This window comes from Bufo gargarizans, chromosome 1 (genome assembly GCF_014858855.1).
Source record: "Bufo gargarizans isolate SCDJY-AF-19 chromosome 1, ASM1485885v1, whole genome shotgun sequence".
Classification (NCBI taxonomy): domain Eukaryota; kingdom Metazoa; phylum Chordata; class Amphibia; order Anura; family Bufonidae; genus Bufo; species Bufo gargarizans.
The window spans coordinates 192801713-192827056 of NC_058080.1; the positions used below are offsets into that span (position 1 = coordinate 192801713).

Below are 25344 nucleotides of genomic sequence, written 5' to 3' on the forward strand. Positions count from 1 at the left end.
CAACACCCATCTTCTGTTGAGCTTCAGCTGGTGGACAGATGGACTTAAGTTCTCGTGCAAAATGTCTTGATAAACTTGGGAATTCATTTTTCCTTCGATGATAGCAAACCGTCCAGGCCCTGACGCAGCAAAGCAGCCCCAAACCATGATGCCCCCACCACCATATTTCACAGTTGGGATGAGGTTTTGATGTTGGTGTGCTGTGCCTCTTTTTAGCCACACATAGTGTTGTGGGTTTATTCCAAACAACTTAACTTTGGTTTTATCTGTCCACAGAATATTTTGCCAGTACTGCTGTGGAACATCCAGGTGCTCTTGTGCAAACTGTAAACGTGCAGCAATTATTTTTTGGACAGCAGTGGCTTCCTCTGTGGTATCCTCCCATGAAATCCATTCTTGTTTAGTGTTTTACGTATCGTAGATTCACTAACAGGGATGTTAGCATATGCCAGAGACTTTTGTAAGTCTTTAGCTGACACTCTAGGATTCTTCTTCACCTCATTGAGCAGTCTGCGCTGTGCTCTTGCAGTCATCTTTACAGGACGGCCACTCCTAGTGAGAGTAGCAGCAGTGCTGAACTTTCTCCATTTATAGACAATTTGTCTTACCGTGGACTGATGAACAGCAAGGTTTTTGGAGATACTTTTATAACCCTTTCCAGCTTTATGCAAGTCAACAATTCTTAATCGTAGGTCTTCTGAGAGCTCTTTTGTGCAAGGAATCATTCACAACAGGCAATGCTTCTTGTGAAAAGCAAACCCAGAACTGGTGTGTGTGTTTTTATAGGGCAGAGCAGCTGTAACCAACACCTCCAATCTCATCTCATTTATTGGACTCCAGTTGGCTGACACCTCACTCTAATTAGCTCTTGGAGAGGTCATTAGTCTAGGGGTACACATACTTTTTCCACCTGTACTGTGAATGTTTACATGGTGTGTTCAATAAAAACATGGTAACATTTAATTATTTGAGTGTTATTAGTTTAAGCAAACTGTGATTGTCTATTGTTGTGACTTAGATGAAGATCAGATCACATTTTAGGACCAATTTGTGCAGAAGTCCATATCATTCCAAATGGTTCACATACTTTTTCTTGCAACTGTATGTGATTCTGCAGTAAAATATTGAGGAGAAATGTGGGCACAGTGTTGGGGACGGCAGGATGGGGTGTGGGAGGATAATGGAAAAGTAGGAACTTAAGATGTTTGTGCAACAGACTTTACAGAGATGAAACATGGTGGTCTGGTCCGAATGGAGAGGATGAGGAAAGAGAACTTCTATATCAGAGGAGACACCTCTGCATGTAAGGGGTATGTGGTGCCATATATTTGGTAAAGCAGAATGTAATTTAAATAGTAATAGTCATTCATCATAACGTGGTGTCTGTCATTTTGAAAAGAAGAGTAGTGCTGATCTACAGTATAGGACATGTAAATCTGGGTCACTGTTTGCAAACGAATAGCATAGCTCTGGTGCTTTTTCAATTACGTCTTTTGTCTCACAGAGAACAAAAGTTTTATGAAATGTTATAATATAGTAAGGAGATTATGAGTTTTAGAAAGATAGTAAAGAGATAAGTGTGAAAATAGTAATAACTAGAAAATGTGCTACAATGAGAGCCACCAACTGAACATAAGACAGATCTATTGACCATCTGTTTCCTAAAACAAGAAGCTTAGAAGCCATTTTCCTGGCTACTTGGCACTTCTCCTTACAATCTATGTGCTAACTAACGGCAGGTTCACATGACCCGATTGTCAGGCAGATTATAAGGAACAAATGTTCCTACGAATGCTCATTCCTGATAATCTGCCCATCTGAAGGTGCAGCCAATCATTCAGGCAGCAAGTAAATTATCATTTCTGGGCAGCAGATTGTGCTATCTAAATAGCACTATGCTGCCCAGAAATAATGCAGCTGTATGAGGACAAGCCCTTCCTTCCCGATAATCGGCTCCTCCTCACCATAAGAGTTAACATATTCTTAATAACAAGAAAATGTTGTTCTATAGAACATTACTACATTACTGTCTCTGATATTTTGACAGACTTCCCTGAAAATGACCTTTCCCAGTTGCCCCACTTGGTAAGGAGATTTATAGGATAATTCCATTTGTTTTCAAAACTGGATTTTAAAGTCATCTGGGACTGTTTAGAAAACCAATCCACATTTTTAGAAGAATAAGTCAATACTTACTAAGCAAAATTGAAATTTATTGCATATAAAAATACAAAGTTATAAAAAGTTGTGTGTATTTTATAAAAAGGTTTCCATTAAGCTGGCAACAATCAGATTTTCACCTTAGGCTTTGTTGATATTACCATCAAGGCTTCCATTTCTGATAAATCAGTTGTTAATATATAACAACAGAGACCTTACAAATTGATTTAAACTGAACCTATCAAGTTCATCCTCTGTGGGCATTATCAGGACTCTCACCGTATCTCCTAGGAGTCCTGGAAGAATTAGCATATCCCTCTCTGAAACAGAGCAGCAGAAATCACCTGACAAGTTCACTTTCAATCAGATCTGTCAGGTCAGGTTCTCAAATTAATGTGAATGTTAAAAGGGTTGTCTGAAATGTTGCAGCAGTACAGTACATTGTATAGCGAGAGCTTACGTCCATTCACTTGAATGAGACTGAGCTGCGTTTAGGCCACATGACATCACTGCCCTAGAAAGAGGTCATGGCGTTGACTGAGGGTGCCGGGAGTTGAATCCCACTAGTCATAAATTAATTACCTATCCTGAAGATAGGCAATCAATATCACAATCTCAGACAACCCCTTTAACTTGAAAACTGTTATTTATGTAACAATAAAGAAAGAAAAAAGCTGTGAAAAAACATCAGTGTGATGCTGTTAGTCTAAAGTGTACATTCTCGTGCCTTCCATTGTTTCTTCAGATGCAGCTGCCAAGATGGAAGGTTTTTCCTATTTAACATTCATTTTTTGGGTTATTGATTGAAAGCTATTTAAAAATTCCTGAAAAGATTTCTCTTCATATTCTTCGCACTTTTTACAACTGCCAATCTATAGGAGGAAAAGAAAAGTCAGTACAACTGTAAATAGTTAACCACAATGCAAAAAAAAAAACTATATTCAGGATTTTATTTTGACACTGTTACATACAGTTTTGATATGTAATTATTTCCTTTTTGGTGACCATTATTATATGCGAATGAGGGGTAAGGCCATGTGGTGGAAACGTTGCATCGATGTACACAAATATGGGCCACCTGGAGGAGATGTGCATTTATGTATTGCATCACTTAGAACATCTTTTGAGGTGGAGGCGATACATTGATGACGTCTTCCTCATATGGACGAGTACTAAGGTTGATCTACTTTATTTCTTAGCATTTTTGAATACCATTGATATCGATATAAAGTTCACACTAGAATATTCTGTGAATGAAATTCACTTTTTGGATAAGTTGATCACATTGAAGAACAATAACATCTATACGGATGTTTAAGTAAAACCCACTGATAGAAATACCATTCTTAGATATGATAGTGCCCATCTGAGGGAAATGGTTAAATCCTTGCCCTTTAACCAATTTTTACGTGCAAAACGCATAGTAAGTGACAATTACCAATTAGATAGAACACTTGATAAAATAGTACCATCCTTTTAAAGATTGAGGTTTCCCAAATCCATTTCTAAAAACACACCTTGCAAAAACCAAGGAAGTGGAGAGATCAAATCTACTCAAGAAAAAGAAAAAAGTGCAACAAATTAACAGAATTCCTCTAGTCACAACATATTCCCAGAATAGTTATGACATCAGAGGAATTATTAATAAACATTGGTCCATGGTAAAAAATGTTTTTGCCAAAATTATAATAGTGTTCTTCCCCATGGGAGTTTTTAACGGAGTATGTGTGACTGTTCCAAAATACATTGTGACAAGCAAAGGGGACAGGCATATTACTGATCGAATGTTCTGATGTTCCAGACATGAGACCAATGTTTAGTCTGGGGTGATTGTAGACACCGGTACATGACATGCATCGGTTGTCATAATCCCTGAATATTCCCTTGTAATAATATGCAACTACTTTATGACTTTTATAGTAGGAGAGTATGGTTTGCATATACTGTATTTGGTGTCTATGTTGATAATTATAATATTTATGATTATGAAATGGGTGATGACTGTATTAAATTGACTGGATATAGGCCATTGTGTATGTATATACACAGTCAATATCCAGTCAATTTAATACATAGTCATCACCAATTTCATAATCCTAAATATTATAATTATCATGTTTGAACTAGATTGGATATAGATGGCCAATGAGAATATGTTTTGATAAGTGTACAAAAAGGTGTCATCAACTAATATAGTACCAGTGAATGAGATATACAATTTTTTTTAATATATTCTTACTATTTTAGTACTCTAGTATTTTTTAGGGGGTTCTGTTTATATCATTTTATCATATACTTGTTCTATATTATATGTCAATATTTTACAATTATATGTATTAGTAAATAGCTTGGATACGTAATTGGTCTCTGGGTCATTTCAGATGAAGTGTGCCTTCTATTTTATTACATAACAATTCATTACACTGTGACAGAGCAAAGTCCTATAGACAGAGCACCTGATCCGCCAGAATCAGCAGGTGAGCCGCTAGTTAATAGTTATTTTTATTGGACTACTAATGAGTGCTTCCATTATGGAAGCGCTTCTTAGTACAAGAGGACCGGGAAGTGGTGAATGCAGCACTCCCCTGGCTCTGTACTTACCACTTCCTGGTCTTCCTCGGCGCACAGGGTGAGCATCTCGGCATTCTGTGACCTCATGCTGTACGGCATTGGGTCACAGCACAGCGTGTGGCACAAACAAACATAGAAACATAGAATGTGTCGGCAGATAAGAACCATTTGGCCCATCTAGTCTGCCCAATATACTAAATACTATGGATAGCCCCTGGCCCTATCTTATATGAAGGATGGCCTTATGCCTATCCCATGCATGCTTAAACTCCTCCACTGTATTTGCAGCTACCACTTCTGCAGGAAGGCTATTCCATGTATCCACTACTCTCTCAGTAAAGTAATACTTCCTGATATTACTTTTAAACCTTTGCCCCTCTAATTTAAAACTATGTCCTCTTGTAGCAGTTTTTCTTCTTTTAAATATTCTTTCCTCTTCTTGTTGATTCCCTTTATGTATTTAAAAGTTTCTATCATATCCCCTCTGTCTCGTCTTTCTTCCAAGCTATACATGTTAAGGTCCTTTAATCTTTCCTGGTAAGTTTTATCCTGCAATCCATGTACCAGTTTAGTAGCTCTTCTCTGAACTCTCTCCAAAGTATCAATTTCCTTCTGGAGATATGGTCTCCAGTACTGAGCACAATACTCCAAATGAGGTCTCACTAGTGCTCTGTAGAGCGGCATGAGCACCTCCCTCTTTCTACTGGTAATTCCTCTTGCTATACACCCAAACATTCTGCTAGCATTTCCTGCTGCTCTGTGACATTGTCTGCCTACCTTTAAGTCTTCTGAAATAATGATCCGTAAATCTCTTTCCTCAGATACTGAGGTTAGGACTGTATCACTGATTTTATATTCTGCTCTTGAGTTTTTACGTCCCAGGTGCATTATCTTGCACTTATCAACATTAAATTTTAGTTGCCAGATTTTTGACTATTCCTCTAGTTTTCGTAATTCCTTTCCATTTGGTGTATTCCTCCAGGAACATCAACCCTGTTACAAATCTTTGTGTCATCAGCAAAAAGACACACCTTACCATTGAGGCCTTCTGCAATTTCGCTGATAAAGATATTAAACAATATGGGTCCCAGAACAGATCCCTGAGGTACCCCACTGGTAACAAGACCTTGGTCTGAATATACTCCATTGACTACAACCCTCTGTTGCCTGTCCCTCAGCCACTGCCTAATCCATTCAACAATATGGGAGTCCAAGCCCAATGACTGCACTTTATTGTTAAGCCTTCTATGTGGGACAGTATCAAAAGCCTTACTAAAGTCTAGATAAGCGATGTCTACTGCACCTCCTCCATCTATTATTTTAGTCACCCAATCAAAAAAATCAATAAGATTAGTTTGACATGATCTCCCTGAAGTAAACCCATGCTGTTTTTCATCTTTCAATCCATGGGATTTTAGATGGTCCACAATCCTCTCCTTAAGTATGGTTTCCATTAATTTCCCCACTATTGATGTCAGGCTCACTGGCCTATAGTTGCCTGATTCCTCCCTACTACCTTTCTTGTGAATGGGCACAACATTTGCTAATTTCCAATCTTCTGGGACGACTCCTGTTGCCAGTGATTGGTTAAATAAATCTGTTAATGGTTTTGCTAGTTCACTGCTGAGCTCTTTTAATAGCTTTGGGTGTATCCCATCAGGCCCCTGTGACTTATTTGTATTAATTTTAGACAGTTGACTTAGAACCTCTTCCTCTGTAAAGACACATGCGTCAAAAGATTCATTAGTCTTCTTTCCTAACTGAGATCCTTCTCCTTCATTTTCCTTTGTAAAAACTGAACAGAAGTATTCATTGAGGCAGTCAGCTAGTTCTTTATCTTCTTCCATATACCTACCTTCTTTAGTTTTTAATTTAGTAATTCCTTGTTTTAGTTTCCCTTTTTCATTTACAGGTCCTTCTAAAAAAATTAGCATATTGTGATAGTTCATTATTTTCTGTAATGTACTGATAAACATTAGACTTTCATGAAAACCCAAAATACCTATTTCAAAAAATTTGCATATCATGAAAAGGTTCTCTAAACGAGCTATTAACCTAATCATCTGAATCAACTAATTAACTCTAAACACCTGCAAAAGATTCCTGAGGCTTTTAAAAACTCTCAGCCTGGTTCATTACTCAAAACCGCAATCATGGGTAAGACTGCCGACCTGACTGCTGTCCAGAAGGCCATCATTGACAAACTCAAGCAAGAGGGTAAGACACAGAAAGAAATTTCTGAACAAATAGGCTGTTCCCAGAAAGCTGTATCAAGGCACCTCAGTGGGAAGTCTGTGGGAAGGAAAAAGTGTGGCAGAAAACGCTGCACAACGAGAAGAGGTTACCGGACCCTGAGGAAGATTGTGGAGAAGGACTGATTCCAGACCTTGGGGGACCTGCGGAAGCAGTGGACTGAGTCTGGAGTAGAAACATCCAGAGCCACCGTGTACAGGCGTGTGCAGGAAATGGGCTATAGGTGCCGCATTCCCCAGGTCAAGCCACTTTTGAACCAGAAACAGCGGCAGAAGCGCCTGACCTGGGCTACAGAGAAGCAGCACTGGACTGTTGCTCAGTGGTCCAAAGTACTTTTTTCGGATGAAAGCAAATTTTGCATGTCATTCAGAAATCAAGGTGCCAGAGTCTGGAGGAAGACTGGGGAGAGGGAAATGCCAAAATGCCTGAAGTCCAGTGTCAAGTACCCACAGTCAGTGATGGTCTGGGGTGCCATGTCAGCTGCTGGTGTTGGTCCACTGTGTTTTATCAAGGGCAGGGTGAATGCAGCTAGCTATCAGGAGATTTTGGAGCACTTCATGCTTCCATCTGCTGAAAAGCTTTATGGAGATGAAGATTTCATTTTTCAGCACGACCTGGCACCTGCTCACAGTGCCAAAACCACTGGTAAATGGTTTACTGGCCATGGTATTACTGGGCTCAATTGGCCTGCCAACTCTCCTGACCTGAACCCCATAGAGAATCTGTGGGATATTGGGAAGGGAAAGTTGAGAGACGCAAGACCCAACACTCTGGATGAGCTTAAGGCCGCTATCGAAGCATCCTGGGCCTCCATAACACCTCAGCAGTGCCACAGGCTGATTGCCTCCATGCCACGCCGCATTGAAGCAGTCATTTCTGCAAAAGGATTCCCGACCAAGTATTGAGTGCATAACTGAACATAATTATTTGAAGGTTGACTTTTTTTGTATTAAAAACACTTTTATTGGTCGGATGAAATATGCAAATTTTTTTAGATAGGAAATTTGGGTTTTCATGAGCTGTATGCCAAAATCATCAATATTAAAACAATAAAAGGCTTGAACTACTTCAGTTGGTGTGTAATGAATCTAAAATATATGAAAGTCTAATGTTTATCAGTACATTACAGAAAATAATGAACTTTATCACAATATGCTAATTTTTTTAGAAGGACCTGTATGTATCTGAAGAATGCCTTATCGCCTTTTTTCCCTGACTGAGCTAATTTCTCTTCTGCCTGTGCTTTAGAAGCTCTTATAACTTGTTTGGCCTCTCTCTGCCTAATCTTATAAATTTGTCTGTCATCCTCTTTTTTTTAATAATTCCTAAATGCTATCTTTTTGTTTTTAATGATTTTGGCCACTTCTGCTGAGTACCACAGTGGTCTCTTCCTTTTTTTGCTTTTACTGACAAGCCTAATGCAATTTTCTGTTGCCTTCAATAGTGCCACTTTTAAGTAGTCCCATTTCTCCTGGACTCCAATGAAACTGTTCCAGTCTGATAGGGACTCGTATACCACTAATCTAATTTTAGAAAAGTCAGTTTTTCTAAAATCTAAAACTTTAGTTTTTGTGTGGTGTGACTCAGTCACTGTACTTATAGTAAACCACACTGACTGGTGATCACTAGATCCCAAGCTTTCCCCTACAGTAATATCAGATACCAAATTCCCATTTGTGAATACTAAATCTAAAATGGCCTCCTTCTGGGTTGGCTCCTCCACTACTTGCTGTAGAGATAATCCCAGTAGGGAATTTAGAATATCTGTACTCCTGGCAGAACTAGCTATTTTGGTTTTCCAGTTTACATCTGGAATATTGAAGTCTCCCATAATGATAACTTCCCCCTTCAATGTCATTTTAGCTATTTCCTCAACTAGTAGATCATCTAATTCTTTGACTTGGCTAGGTGGTCTATATATCACACCTACACGAGTTACCTTATGATTATCAAGCTGCAAGGTAACCCAAACTGACTCTAAATTGTTCTCGCTAACTTGTATTAAATTAGATTTTATGCTATCTTTCACATACAGGGCCACCCCTCCCCCTTCTTGCCTTCTGTCTTTCCTGTATAGAGAGAACCCTGGTATTGATATATCCCAGTCATTACTCCCCTTGAACCACGTCTCAGTAACAGCCACTACATCTATATTCTCAGATGCCATTATAGCCTCAAGTTCATTGATCTTATTCCCTAGACTGCGAGCATTTGTAGACAAGACTCTGAGCTTGTCATTTCCTAACCTTTGTGCTACTTGCCTCTTCTGGCATTGTTCCTGGGGGCAGTTGGACTGCTGGATTATCACTGGATTATCACTCTCTGGATTAACAACAAGGAGAGAGCTGGATGACAGGAGTGGCATATGGAGAGGTAAGTTGGTTATTTTTTTTCCCTCTGATCTGAGGTCTGATTAATATGGGGGTCTTATTAAAGGGGTTGTCTCATCATGGACAATAGGGGCATATCGCTAGGATATGCCCCCATTGTCTTATAGCTGCGGGTCCCACCACTGGGACCCGCACCTTTATCGAGAATGGAGCCCTGCAAGTGAAGAAGGGCGCACTGCGCAGCCGCCTTCCATTCACTTTCTATGGGTCCGGCGAAAATAGCTGAGCGCTGGCTTGGCTTTTTCCGTCGGCTCCATAGAAATGACTGGGAGCGGGTGCAGCGCATGTGTGGTACACTCCCGTTCACTTCTATGGGGAGCCGGCTTTGTGGTGGCTGGACTGTAGTCCTCCAGCCACCTTGCGGGGCTCCGTTCTCTATATCGGTGCGGTGGGACCAGCATCCTAGCGATATGTCCCCATTGTCTATGATGAGACAACCCCTTTAACATGGAGTTGTGATCTGAGGTCTGATTAACATGGGGGGTCATTAACATCTTATTAACATAGAGGTCTGATCTGAGATCTGATTTATATGGGGCTCTGAATAGGGGCCTTATTATTAGAAAATGGGGGTCTCTTCTGAGGTCTGATTGGGAGTCTGAGCTGAGCTCTGATGAAAAACATTTTTTTTCTTATTTTCCTCCTCTAAAACAAAGGTGCATCTTATGGGCAGGTGTGTCCTATAGGGAGAGAAATACAGTAAGGTAACATAGTAATATAGTATACAAGACCGAACAAAGACAGTTGTCCAACCAGTTCGGCCTGCTATCCTGCAAGTTGATCCAGAAGAAGGCAAAAAATCCCTGTGAGGTAGAAGCCAATTTTCCGCACTTAAAGGGAAAAAAATTCCTTCCCGACTCCATTCAGGACTCCATTCAGGCAATCAGATAACTCCCTGGATCAACGACCCCTCTGGGTTTAATCACTGTATACGTGTAAGTGTTTAAATTCTTGACCATTTACAAGCTATTTTTTGCTGAAAAAAATACTCATTTATATTTAGGGGATGCAAACTCCGCTTCAAGGTGGATACAAGTGCCTGAAGTCTAGGCAATGCATATTGCTCTACAGGATTTGTTCTAGCATAACCACAATTATTTCAATGATTTAAAGTGGTTTACAGGATAACTGTACATTAAATACTGAACACTTTACCAATTCTGCTCCAATTAGCATTATTTTGTATATAGGCTAGTTAAAAGTATACATACAGTAGGTAGGGATCCCCAACTGATGGGTTGTCCAGGACGTAAATATTGATGACCTACCTTCAGGATGGGGGTCTGACTCCCAGCACCCCTACTGATAAGCTGTTTGAAGTGCTTGTGGCACTCAGGTGAGAATTGTGGCCTCCTCATTATATAGCAAGCACAATGCAGTACATTGTATAGTGATTGCACTTGGTATTGCAATTCAGTGCTATTCACTTGAATGGGAATGAGCTGTAGAAGAGCCATGTAACTAATGTCACAGCTGCTTCAAACAGCTGACTGGTGAACAGAGGGTGACCCTTTGATAATGTTTGTAACAGACTGAGGATTAAAAGGGTTGTCTGAGTTATATAAAAACTCAGGCAACCCCTGTAAACGGCCTACAAAATCAAATGCGTATTTTATCTAGTTTTAGGTCAAATTTATGCAGAAATATAGAAAAATCTGAAAGGTTCACAGAATTTCAAGCACCACTTTAAATCATCACTTGCTGCACATTAATGAAAGAATATCTGCCAATCTAATAGGACCCTTAACCCCTTCACGCACATTATCACATACATGTACGTGAGGGATTACGGCTTCTTGCTGCATCCTCACTTGCATGTACGTGATGTGATCCTGCACCTGCCCGATCAGCAGCACAGGCCAGACTATTACTGATAGCCGGGCCCCTGCTGCATCTGCCGGCATTACTGTATGTGGCGATGCCAGCGGATTAACCCTTTCACATGCCCGCGGCAGGTGCGGGGTTTGCAGAGGGAGGGGGCTCCCTCTGATTCCATCGCCCCCCCCCACATGCTGCGCTGACAGGGGGCCGATGGTTGCCATGGCAGCTCCGATGCCTTACACAGATATTGGACCCTGCCAGCTACGGAAGCCCAGGACATCCTGCCTGCAGGCTGGGTCTCCCGATGCTGAAAGTTCAATTCAGTACAATACAGAATGCATTGTACTGAACTGAAACAGGGATCAAACCCTGAAAAAGTGGAGTCCAACAGTGGGACACATCTAAAAAGTATACAAAAAAGTGAAAAAAGTGTTTTTTAATAAAAAAAATTCAAGTAAAGGAAAAAAAAGCCCTCACCATAAAATCGTGATTAAAAAAATAAAATAAAATAAAAAACTGACATGTTAGATGTCGCCACGTCTGTAATGACCTGCTCTATAAAAATGTCACATAATCTACTACCTCAGATGAACGCCGTAAAAAAATGCAAATTCCAAAGCGATCAAAAAGACATATGTACCCCCAAAATAGTACCAAACCATCATCTATTCCCGCAAAAAATTAGCCCCTACATAAGATAAATGGAGACTAAAACATGATTCTTTTTCTTCAAAAATGCTTAGTGTAAAACTGAAATAAAATAAAAAAAAGTAGACATATTAGGTATTGCCGCGTCCCTAACAACCTGCTCTACAAAAATATCACATAATCTAACCCCTAAGGTAAGTTCCATAAAAACGATAAAATTTTTGGTCACTTTGCCACATAAAGTGTAATATTGAGTGATCAAAAAATCATATGTACCCAAAAATGGTACCTATTAAAACGTCAACTCCTTCCGCAAAAAATGAGCCCCTACACAAGACGATCGGCAGAAAAATAAAAAATATATTCTTTTATTGTATAAAACTTAAAAATAAAAAAAAGACATTAGGTATTGCTACATCCATAATGACCTGTTCATAAAAAAAATCACATGATCTACCCCCTCAGGTGAACAGTTAAAAAAAATAAGTAAAAACTGTGCCAAAATAGCAATTTTTTTGTCACCTTACCTTGCCCCAAAAAACTGTCATATTGAATGATCAAAAAATTATACTGTAATGGTACCAATAAAAATGTCAGCTCTTCCTGCACAGGACGATCGGCAGAAAAATAAAAGAAATGTAGCTTTCGGAAAATTTTGAAAAAAAAAAGATTTTCTAAAATGCTTTATTATGTAAAACTGAAACAACAAAAAAATACCCATATTTGGTATTTCGCGTCTGTATCAACCTGCTCTATAAAAGCAACACATGATCTATCTTGTCAGGAGAACTCCGTAAAAAACAAAAAAACTAAACTGTGCCACATTTTTGGTTACCTTGCCTCACAAAAAGCGTAATATCAAGCAGTCAAAAATCATATATGTCAGTGTATTGGTGGTGGAGAGGTATAGTTAGGATAATTGGTGACTATCTTGGTATTTGGCACACCTCTAATAATATGAAAAAATATATTACTAGAGACGTGCCAAACACCAGGATAGTCACCAATTATCCTAACTATACCTCTCCACCACCAATATACTGACACTAATCCATATCAATATCCTAGATACAGCTTTGGATGTAGGAGTGCCTGTTAATTCAATTATTTGTTGCCTTTATTTAATGAGGTTGTTTAGGGGAAACCTCTTCTAACAGAGCACCCTATTTCGTATCATCTTGTTAGGTGAGCCACCACACAATCGTTTATAAAAATCATATGCCATATTTTCTGACGTATAAGACGACTGGGCGCATAAGACCCCTTTTCCATTTAAAATATAAGGTTTGGCTTATAATCGCCGTATAAAACTACCCCTGCTTGCCCAGCCCTCCCTGTCCTCCAAGACGATCTTCTCCAGTCCAGGGAACTGACCATGGCAGCCAGGGTTTCAGTAGCGTCCTGGCTGCCATGGTAACCTATCTTTTTCTTTTCACATTCCCAGTTTCCCAAATAGGAACTATTAGGGGCTGGTAAAAGATGGTGGGTCCATTGCCATGGGGGATCTGTGGATGGCACTGTTATGGAGGGAATCTGTGGATGGCACTGTTATCGAGGGGATCTGTGGATGGCACTGTTATTGGGGGGATCTGTGGATGGCACTGTTATTGGGGGGATCTGTGGATGGCACTGTTATTGGGGGGATCTGTATATGGCACTGCTATGAGGGATCTATGGATGACACTATATAGCATCTTATGCTATATGTGTCATCCACAGATCCACCCCATGACAGTGTCATCCACAGATCCCCCTCCCTATAACAGTGTCATCCACAGATCCCCCTCCCCATAACAGTGCCATCCACAGATCCCCGTCCCCGCCGCTCACAGGAGTATACATTTATAAACTGTAATCCGTAACTTTAACTTTAAATCAGCACTCATCTCTTTACTACCTTACTCTCAGCTCCGGTAACAGGCAGCGCTCACTCACTGATGTCACGCGCCTGCGCTGCCTAGTGGAAGGGGCAGGCGTGTGACATCAGTGAGTGAGCGCCGCCCGCACTGCCTGTTACCGGAGCTGAGAGTAAGGTAGTAAAGAGATGAGTGCTGATTTAAAGTTACGGATTATTACAGTTTATAAATCACCATGGGAACGCCTGGGGGTTAGAATATACCATTGGATCTGAGTTTTCACGATCTCACTGAGATCGTGAAAACTCAGATCCGATGGTATATTCTAACCCCCAGGCAAGCATCCCCGTCACCATGGGAACGCCTGGGGGTTAGAATTTACCATCAGATCTGAGTATACCCAGCATATAAGACAACCCCCGACTTTTGAAAATAATTCCTAGTGTTAGAAAGTCGTCTTATACGCCGGAAAATACGGTACCCCAAAACAGTACCAACGAAACTGTCAGCTCATCCAGTAGTTTACGAAATGGAGTCACTTTTTGGCAGTTTCTTCCCTAGGGATGCATCAGGGGTCTTCAAATGTGACATGGCAACTTATTATACCAGCGACATCTGCCCTCCAAAATCCATATGGCGCTCCTTTCCCTCTGCGCCCTGCCGTATGCCCAAACAACAGTTTACTACCACATTTGGGGTGCTTCTGTAAACTGCAGAGTCAGAGTACATTTTTTTCACGCCTAAGTTCTGCGTTGCGTGACGAACACAGCATGTTCTATATTCTGCGTTTTTCACACAGCCCTGGCCCCTTAGGCCCCTTGCAGAGGAGCGTGTCCGGATTAGGTCCGGATGCGTTGTGTCTGCGATCAGGGAAAATAGTGCGAGTAGGTACGCAATTGAAGTCAGTTTTGACTGCTATTGCGTTCCGATGTTCAGTTTTTATTGCGCTGGTGCAATACGTTTTGCACGCACGTGATAAAAAACTGACTGTGGTACCCAGACCCGAACCCGGACTTCTTGACTGAATATATTTTATTATTTTCCCTTATATCATGGTTGTAAGGGAAAATGATAGCATTCTTAATACAGAATGCTTACTAAAATGTGGCTTTAGGGGTTAAAAAAGAAAAAATATTAACTCAACTCATCCTGTTGTTCGCACAGCCGACATCATCTTCTTTCTTCTTCTTTCAGGACCTGCCACGTGGTGAGCTCGATAACGTCATCAAAGATCCTTTGGCAGGTCCGGAAAGAAGAAAGAAGATGATGCCGGCTGCGCGAACATCAGGATGAGGTGAGTTAATATTATTTTTTTTTTAACTCCTAAAGCCACATTTTAGTAAGCATTCTGTATTAAGTGTGAAAATCGCACAGCATTCGCACTTGCTTGTGGATTCTTGCGATTTTCACGCAGACGCATTAATTTCTATAGGGCCTGCGTTACGTGAAAAACGCAGAATATAGAACATGCTGCGATTTTCACGCAACGCACAAGTGATGCGTGAAAATCACCACTCATCTGAACAGCCCCATTGAAGTGAATGGCTCCGGATTCAGTGTGGGTGCAATGCGTTCACCTCACGCATTGCACCCGCACGGAATTCTCGCCCGTGTGAAAGAGTCTTTAGAAGTGAATGGGGCTTCAGTGAAAAACGCATTGCATCCGCAAGCAAGTGCGGAAGCAATGAGTTTTTCACTGATGGTTCCTAAGAGATGTTGTTTGTAAACCTTCAGTTTTTTATCACGCGCGTGAAAAACACATCAAAACGCATTGCACCCGTGTGGAAAAAACTGAACAACTGAACGCAATCGCAGACAAAACTGACTGAACTTGCTTGCGAAATGGTACAAGTTTCACTGAACGCACCCTGAATGCATCCGAAGCCAATCCGTCACGCTCGTGTGAAAGGGGAATTACTAATGTATTGTGATTGTCCACATTGCCTCCTTTACTGGTTTGATTCATTTTTTCTTCACATAATACACTGCTCATATCCAGGGGTTGTAACCACACTGCAATCCAGCAACTAGGGATAAGCGAATCGACTTCGGATGAAACATCCGAAGTCGATTCGCATAATACTTTGTTTGAAGCGCTCCGTACAGTATTAGAATGTATTGGCTCCTGTGAGCTGAAGTTATTACTTCGCTAAGTCTCGCGAGACTTCGCATAATAACTTCATAAATTCATTTCTACTGTAAAAAATCATTGCCTGAACTCAGGTTCGGTTCAAAGTGGTACCATGGAACCAAACCTGAGTTCGGAAAAAGTTTTTTTACAGTAGAAATGAATTTATGAAGTTATTATGCGAAGTAATAACTTCGGCTCATAGGAGCCAATACATTCTAATACTGTACGGAGCGCTTCAAACGAAGTATTATGCGAATCAACTTTGGATGTTTCATCCGAAGTCGATTCGCTCATCCCTACCAGCAACGATGGCTGTGCTTGCATACTATAGGAAAAAGCATAAGCCTATGCGCATGTCCTCACTTCTGGCCAACAGAGAGGTCAGCTCTTTTTCCTACAGTGTACAAGCCCGGCCACCTCTGCTGGATTGCAGGGTGGTCGTAACCTTCTGGATATGAGCAGAGTATTATGTGATGAAAAAATGAATCAAGGCAGCAAAGGAGGCAATATGGACAATCACATACATTAGTAATTACCTTATATTAAGGTGGTCTACATGTTATGCTTCTTGCTGAAGTAAGACAACCCATTTAAGGCACATTTAGACAACGCAAGGAGCAGCGGATTTTCAGGAAGGAAGCATTCCTCAACAACTGCCTGCTGCTAGCAGAGATGAAGCGCTGCATTTACATGTGTCGATCACCCCCACAGTATGAGGATGACTGCTGTTATCTCTTATCCCCATACAAAATCATTGCTCCTGGGCATCAGAGTACTGTTTAGACAGTAGAAATGCTCATTCCAGATAATCGGCCAGGATATCCCACGGTGTAAGTGTGGTTCTGGACTTTGATTTATCTCTAGTAATGCTATCTCTCAGTCAAACTGCTTAATTTTCAAAAGATTTCATGTTCCTCATGTGACTGCAGCGATTTGTAGGTATTCACTCACAATACCTGTGCAGCTTCACAGAACTTCAGGCTTTTGTCCATGTGTGCAAAGCTGATGCCATGAGATCTACAGGTGAAACTCCAAAAATTAGAATATCGTGCAAAGTTCATTTATTTCAGTAATGCAACTTAAAAGGTGAAACTAATATACGAGACCGATTACATGCAGAGCGAGATATTTCAAGCCTTTATTTGGTATAATTTGGATGATTATGGCTTACAGCTTATGAAACCCCAAAGTCACAATCTCAGTTACCCTTTGCTCAGGGGGTATGGATTAACTAGCTGACTAGAGTGTGACACTTTGAGCTTAGAATATTGAACCTTTTCACAAAAATTCTAATTTTAAGTTGCATTAATGCAATTCCTTTTAATTTGCATTACTGAAATAAATGGACTTTTGCACAATATTCTAATTTTTCAAGTTTCACCTGTAGACAAACTAAAGTCAATTACTGCCAAAGGCAAATCTGGGAGCTCCAACATGAAGGAGGAGAATGGGTATGCATTTAATTACTTAGTGTTTTATTATTATAATAAATCTAAATCACCATTTACACTTGATATTGCTACTGATATTGATAAAAGGGTCTCCTAATCAAAATCGTCTGGGACCCCCAGAAACGAGCTGTAAATTGGGGCAGACTGATGGATCCCACAGGGAAATCGCAGATGCCCAGGAGCACCATCAGAGCTTTCCTCGCTGCTGCCGGCTGGGTACATAACAATCTGATGCAGAAAAAGACAAAGTTGCTTATGTTTACAAGTAACATTTTATGCAATACTTTTACTGCTGATCACTATTATTCAATGTTGTTACTCAAAAGAACATAATAATGTGCAATTCTTTATAGGCACTGTACAGCAATCATCCGTATTAAGAATAACAGATAGAAAAGCTACTATAGTGATTACAGTGATTTCTGCTTATAAAAAGACTGAATTTATGTTGAATGCTTTCATAAAAAGCATGAAAATACTATGTGCATCTGTGCACTTCATATTGAGATAAGTTACAAAATTAAGGGCACTTTAGTAAAGAGGTTTAAATCACTTACAGGTTTTTTCCTCAGGATAGGCCATCACTATCTGATCAGCGTATCCATCCTCTGTGTAGTGGACAGAGCTGGGCACTGCAGCACTGCTCCTATTCACTGCAATGGGCGCAGCGCTGCAGGAACCAGTTCCATCCATTACACAATGGATAGAGCTATGTAGCTCCAGCCCCGATTTACAGCACCAGTCAGATAGTGATGGTCTTTCTTGAGAATAGTCTCAATGGATTTTAGTGGCATACCACAAAATGAGATCATAATACTGTCAGAGTATGGATGCAGGAGATGCGTCCCAAACCATTTAGGTACAAAAATAAGAACTTCTGTAATCAACTAGGTTGCAAACAGTGTTTCACTCTTTATTGTGTGGACTTCCAGTATATAATTGACAGTTTTCGGCCAAGAGGCGAATGGCGCTCTTTATCATAAGGACATCATGCCCAAAACCTTACTTCACTGCTATCTTCCTTTATTCCATTACTTTAGGTCCTCTGTGTGGCAATCCGGCAATCAGATCCCTTTTGGTCGAAAACTTTCAATTATTTATATACTGGAAGTCCACACAATAAAAAGTGAAACACTGTTTGCAACCTAGTGGATTACAGGATCCATTACTTTTGCAGCTTGAAAATAGGTCATCACTTGTAAAATCCTGGACAATTCCTTTAAGGCTGAGCCAAAACAGCGTTAAAAAAAAAACTTGATGTGATGAGGGCTCTTTTTTGCAGGACAAGTTTGTAGATTTTATTTTTTCCTTCACATTTTTCATTTTTTTTGTAATAAATTGTAATCAAAAGACTTTCACCATACTTACCATATCACTCTCTGATGGACGATAAGTCAACATATTGTTAAGCGTATGCCTTATTCCCTTGGCTACATTTTCCTCTTCTGTCATACTGATCTCTTCCACTACTACTTTAAATTCTTCACAATAGCAATCAAAAATTGTTTGTGTACACGTGTCCTGCAAATCAGATAGAAATGTAAACTGTGCAATAATGCTTACATCGACATAAAAAATATATATATACAGTACAGACCAAAAGCTTGGAAACACCTTCTCATTCAAAGAGTTTTCTTTATTTTCATGACTATGAAAATTGTAGATTCACACTGAAGGCATCAAAACTATGGATTAACACATGTGGAATTATATACAAAACAAAAAAGTATGAAACAACTGAAAATGTCATATTCTAGGTTCTTCAAGGTAGCCACCTTTTGCTTTGATTACTGCTTTGCACACTCTTGGCATTCTCTTGATGAGCTTCAAGAGGTAGTCACCTGAAATGGTCTTCCAACAGTCTTGAAGGAGTTCCCAGAGATGCTTAGCACTTGTTGGCCCTTTTGCCTTCACTCTGCGGTCCAGCTCACCCCAAACCATCTCGATTGGGTTCAGGTCCGGTGACTGTGGAGGCCAGGTCATCTGGCGCAGCACCCCATCACTCTCCTTCATGGTCAAATAGCCCTTACACAGCCTGGAGGTGTGTTTGGGGTCATTGTCTTGTTGAAAAATAAATGATGGTCCAACTAAACGCAAACCGGATAGAATAGCATGCCGCTGCAAGATGCTGTGGTAGCCATGCTGGTTCAGTATGCCTTCAATTTTAAATAAATCCCCAACAGTGTCACCAGCAAAGCACCCCCACACCATCACACCTCCTCCTCCATGCTTCACGGTGGGAACCAGGCATGTAGAGTCCATCCGTTCACCTTTTCTGCGTTGCACAAAGACACGGTGGTTGGAACCAAAGATCTCAAATTTTGACTCATCAGACCAAAGCACAGATTTCCACTGGTCTAATGTCCATTCCTTGTGTTCTTTAGCCCAAACAAGTCTCTTCTGCTTGTTGCCTGTCCTTTGCAGTGGTTTCCTAGCAGATATTTACCATGAAGGCCTGATTCACACAGTCTCCTCTTAACAGTTGTTCTAGAGATGTGTCTGCTGCTAGAACTCTGTGTGGCATTGACCTGGTCTCTAATCTGAGCTGCTGTTAACCTGCGATTTCTGAGGCTGGTGACTCGGATGAACTTATCCTCCGCAGCAGAGGTGACTCTTGGTCTTCCTTTCCTGGGGCGGTCCGCATGTGAGCCAGTTTCTTTGTAGCGCTTGATGGTTTTTGTGACTGCACTTGGGGACACTTTCAAAGTTTTCCCAATTTTTCGGACTGACTGACCTTCATTTCTTAAAGTAATGATGGCCACTCGTTTTTCTTTACTTAGCTGCTTTTTTCTTGCCATAATACAAATTCTAACAGTCTATTCAGTAGGACTATCAGCTGTGTATCCAACTGACTTCTCCACAATGCAACTGATGGTCCCAACCCCATTTATAAGGCAAGAGATGACAGGGCACACCTGTGAAGTGAAGACCATTTCAGGTGACTACCTCTTGAAGCTCATCAAGAGAATGCCAAGAGTGTGCAAAGCAGTAATCAAAGCAAAAGGTGTCTACTTTGAAGAACCTAGAATATGACATATTTTCAGTTGTTTCACACTTTTTTGTTATGTATATAATTTCACATGTGTTAATTCATAGTTTTGATGCCTTCAGATTGAATCTACAATTTTCATAGTCATGAAAATAAAGAAAACTCTTTAAATAAGAAGGTGTGTCCAAACTTTTGGTCTTTACTATATATATATATATATATATATATATAAAGATCTTCACCCAGCGCCAGCCAAATATGCTAACTAATGAACAGTGGTGGAGTCTGTCTATAATAAGTTTTTGCAGTAGTTTTCAGCTAGAGACCAGTCATATGTTTCATCTCCTAATCCCACGAACATTGTGGGACCTCATAATACTAAGTTATAGCCGAAAGCTGTTTCACACAAATATGTTCTGCACTTTAAATATTAAAAGAATACTTCAGAGAAGTGCCATCTACGAAGAGCACACGTACCATTGACTATTAATGTGTGTCACAAACCAGCGGGTGTGAACCCACTGTGCTACGTGTCCTACATCCTCTAAGGGCGTTGTCTGAGTAAACCCCTCAATTCTTCACAGTACCACTGATGGTGGGGATAGACTTTCCCGAGGGGAACACCAGGTTGCTACCTCTTGAGGAGGATAGGCACACGAGGCAGCTGGTCCAGGCGGACCAGGAGGTACCAGGTAAAGGTACCAGAAGTACAGGCGTAGTCATTGCCAGGAGCAACAGTGCAGGACCGAAGGATGAGGCAGAGGTGTAGTCAGACAGGCGAAAGGTCAGGGCAGGCAGCACAAATACAGGTCAGTCAATCCAGATCGGCAACAGGAGAGTCAAGGCTAGCAGGCAGGGATCAGACGGGTAGCAGAATCCAATAACACAAATGCAAGTCAGGAACATAAGTGGTTATCAAGAGCCTTAGCAGAGCACAAGGACCTTGACACTGAGGCATCTGGGAAGGGGGCTGAGCCACTTATATACAGTACAGACCAAAAGTTTGGACACACCTTTTCATTCAAAGAGTTTTCTTTATTTTCATGACTATGAAAATTGTAGACTCACACTGAAGGCATCAAAACTATGAATTAACACATGTGGAATTATATACATAACAAAAAAGTGTGAAACAACAGAAAATATGTCATATTCTAGGTTCTTCAAAGTAGCCACCTTTTGCTTTGATTACTGCTTTGCACACTCTTGGCATTCTCTTGATGAGCTTCAAGAGGTAGTCACCTGAAATGGTTTTCACTTTACAGGTGTGCCCTGTCAGGTTTAATAAGTGGGATTTCTTGCCTTATAAATGGGGTTGGGATCACCAGTTGCGTTGTGGAGAAGTCAGGTGGATACACAGCTGATAGTCCTACTGAATAGACTGTTAGAATTTGTAATATGGCAAGAAAAAAGCAGCTAAGTAAAGAAAAATGAGTGTCCATCATTACTTTAAGAAATGAATGTCAGTCAGTCCGAAAAATTGGGAAAACTTTGAAAGTGTCCCCAAGTGCAGTCACAAAAACCAAGCGCTACAAAGAAACTGGCTCACATGCGGACTGCCCCAGGAAAGGAAGACCAAGAGTCACCTCTGCTGCGGAGGATAAGTATATCCGAGTCACCAGCCTCAGAAATCGCAGGTTAACAGCAGCTCAGATTAGAGACCAGGTCAATGCCACACAGAGTTCTAGCAGCAGACACATCTCTAGAACAACTGTTAAGAGGAGACTGTGTGAATCAGGCCTTCGTGGTAGAATATCTGCCAAGAAACCACTGCTAAGGACAGGCAACAAGCAGAAGAGACTTGTTTGGGCTAAAGAACACAAGGAATGGACATTAGACCAGTGGAAATCTGTGCTTTGGTCTGATGAGTCCAAATTTGAGATCTTTGGTTCCAACCACCGTGTCTTTGTGCGACGCAGAAAAGGTGAACGGATGGACTCTACATGCCTGGTTCCCACCGTGAAGCATGAAGGAGGAGGTGTGATGGTGTGGGGGTGCTTTGCTGGTGACACTGTTGGGGATTTATTCAAAATTGAAGGCATACTGAACCAGCATGGCTACCACAGCATCTTGCAGCGGCATGCTATTCCATCCGGTTTGCGTTTAGTTGGACCATCATTTATTTTTCAACAGGACAATGACCCCAAACACACCTCCGGGCTGTGTAAGGGCTATTTGACCATGAAGGAGAGCGATTGGGTGCTGCGCCAGATGAGCTGGCCTCCACAGTCACCGGACCTTAACCCAATCGAGATGGTTTGGGGTGAGCTGGACCGCAGAGTGAAGGCAAAAGGGCCAACAAGTGCTAAGCATCTCTGGGAACTCCTTCAAGACTGTTGGAAGACCATTTCAGGTGACTACCTCTTGAAGCTCATCAAGAGAATGCCAAGAGTGTGCAAAGCAGTAATCAAAGCAAAAGGTGGCTACTTTGAAGAACCTAGAATATTACATATTTTCAGTTGTTTCACACTTTTTTGTTATGTATCAGTGTGAATCTACAATTTTCATAGTCATGAAAATAAAGAAAACTCTTTGAATGAGAAGGTGTGTCCAAACTTTTGGTCTGTACTGTATGTGCCTGAGGGCTAGGATTGGTCAGTAAGGTCACATAACCTAACCCATAAAACCCAGGAAGTGATGCGCGCCGGCCCTTAAAGGGAACCTGTCACCTGGATTTTGGGTATAGAGCTGAGGACATGGGTTGCTAGATGGCCGCTAGCACAGCACATCCGCAATACCCAGTCCCCATAGCTCTGTGTGCTTTTATTGTGTAAAAAAAAACAGTTTGATACATATGCAAATTAACCAGAGATGAGTCAGAGCTTGAAAATATGACTCTTCCTTGGTCACACAAGTAAGATATGACTCTTATGTTAATTAGCATAAAAGGCGGGAAGTACAAAAATGCATAATACTTATTGAATTCGTCTGCAAATGAAATTAAAAGTGTAATTTATACGGATGTAGCATGGTTAGCACTCCTTTTTTCAGAGATTTCTGAGTTTGGTTATCTAATCTAAGCAAACACCTTCAATTGCTTTTCGCTTTTGTCTCAAGATAATGAAATGAGTTAAGAAATTTGAGTTAAGGCTAGTTTCACACTAGCGTTTGGCTGTCCGCTCGTGAGCTCCGTTTGAAGGGGCTCACGAGCAGACCCGAACGCTTCCGTCCAGCCCTGATGCAGTCTGAATGGATGCGGATCCGCTCAGACTGCATCAGTCTGGCGGCGTTCAGCCTCCGCTCCGCTCAGCAGGCGGACACCTGAACGCTGCTTGCAGCGTTCGGGCGTCCGCCTGGCCGTGCGGAGGCGTGCGGATCCGTCCAGACTTACAATGTAAGTCAATGGGGACGGATCCGTTTGAAGATGCCACAATATGGCTCAATCTTCAAGCGGATCCGTCCCCCATTGACTTTCAATGTAAAAGTCTGGACGGATCCGCTCAGGCTAATTTCACACTTAGCTTTTTTTTGCCAATATAATGCAGACGGATCAGTTCTGAATGGAGCCTCCGTCTGCATTATTATGATCGGATCCGTTCAGAACGGATCCGATCGAACGCTAGTGTGAAAGTAGCCTAACAGCGGGAGTGCTAACCCTGCTATATTTGTATGTTTAGGGTAATACAATGAACATTTATAAACGCTCAGTGAGGGTAGCATAGTAGAGGTGACAGGTTCCCTTTAAGGAAGTGCTGCAAACAAACAGCAGCAAGCGATCTGTGGCCAGGGCTGAGATGAAACTGTGGAGAGGATATATATAAATCGCTGACAAACCCTGCAATAGAAAGCTACACAAGCTGACATGCATACAGACGTGGACAAAATTGTTGGTACCCTTTGGTCAATGAAAGAAAAAGTCACAATGGTCACAGAAATAACTTTAATCTGACAAAAGTAATAATAAATTAAAATTCTATAAATGTTAACCAATGAAAGTCAGACATTGTTTTTCAACCATGCTTCAACAGAATTATGTAAAAAAATAAACTCATGAAACAGGCATGGACAAAAATGATGGTACCCCTAGAAAACACAGAACATAATGTGACCAAAGGGACATGTTAATTCAAGGTGTGTCCACTAATTAGCATCACAGGTGTCTACAACCTTGTAATCAGCCATTGGGCCTATATATATGGCTCCAGGTAATCACTGTGTTGTTTGGTGATATGGTGTGTACCACACTCGACATGGACCAGAGGAAGCAAAGGAAAGAGCTGTCTCAAGAGATCAGAAAGAAAATTATAGACAAGCATGTTAAAGGTAAAGGCTATAAGACCATCTCCAAGCAACTAGATGTTCCTGTGAGTACAGTTGCACATATTATTCATAAGTTTAAGATCCATGGGACTGTAGCCAACCTCCCTGGACGTGGCCGCAGGAGGAAAATTGATGACAAATCTAAGAGACGGATAATCCGAATGGTAACAAAAGAGCCTAGAAAGACTTCTAAAGAGATTCAAGGTGAACTTCATGCTCAAGGAACATCAGTGTCAGATCGCACCATCCGTCGTTGTTTGAGCCAAAGTGGACTACATGGGAGACGACCAAGGAGGACACCATTGTTGAAAACGAATCATAAAAAAGCAAGACTGGAATATGCCAAACTACATGTTGACAAGCCACAAAGCTTCTGGGAGAATGTCCTGTGGACAGATGAGACAAAAATCGAAGTTTTTGCCAAGGCACATCAGCTGTATGTTCACAGACGAAAAAATGAAGCATATCAAGAAAAGAACACTGTCCCTACTGTGAAACATGGAGGAGGCTCTGTTATGTTCTGGGGCTGCTTTGCTGCGTCTGGCACAGGGTGTCTTGAATCTGTGCAGGGTACAATGAAATCTCAAGACTATCAAGGAATTCTAGAGAGAAATGTACTAGCCAGTGTCAGAAAGCTTGGTCTCAGTCGCAGGTCATGGGTCTTGCAACAGGACAATGACCCAAAACACACCGCTAAAAACACCCAAGAATGGCTAAGAGGAAAAAATTGGACTATTCTAAAGTGGCCTTCTATGAGCCCTGACCTCAATCCTATTGAGCATCTTTGGAAGGAGCTGAAACATGCAGTCTGGAA

At 41.1% G+C, this 25344-nt stretch overlaps 1 protein-coding gene across 2 annotated transcripts in view; it reads right to left on the reverse strand.

Annotated features, from left to right (window-relative positions):
* Window positions 1-2192: 2192 nt before the first annotated feature.
* IL15 (interleukin 15) overlaps window positions 2193-25344 on the reverse strand; it is a 128074-nt gene continuing 104922 nt past the window's right edge. Inside the window, exons 6-8 of one of the 2 annotated variants that reach the window (XM_044300664.1) lie at window positions 18650-18802; window positions 17332-17509; window positions 2193-3032 (exon numbers count right to left, since the gene is read on the reverse strand). In XM_044300664.1, the coding sequence (XP_044156599.1) occupies window positions 17375-17509; window positions 18650-18802 (288 nt within the window). In that variant the 3' untranslated portion in view covers window positions 2193-3032; window positions 17332-17374. The remainder of the gene's footprint in view (window positions 3033-17331; window positions 17510-18649; window positions 18803-25344) is intronic. The other variant, XM_044300672.1, reaches the window with a different exon arrangement.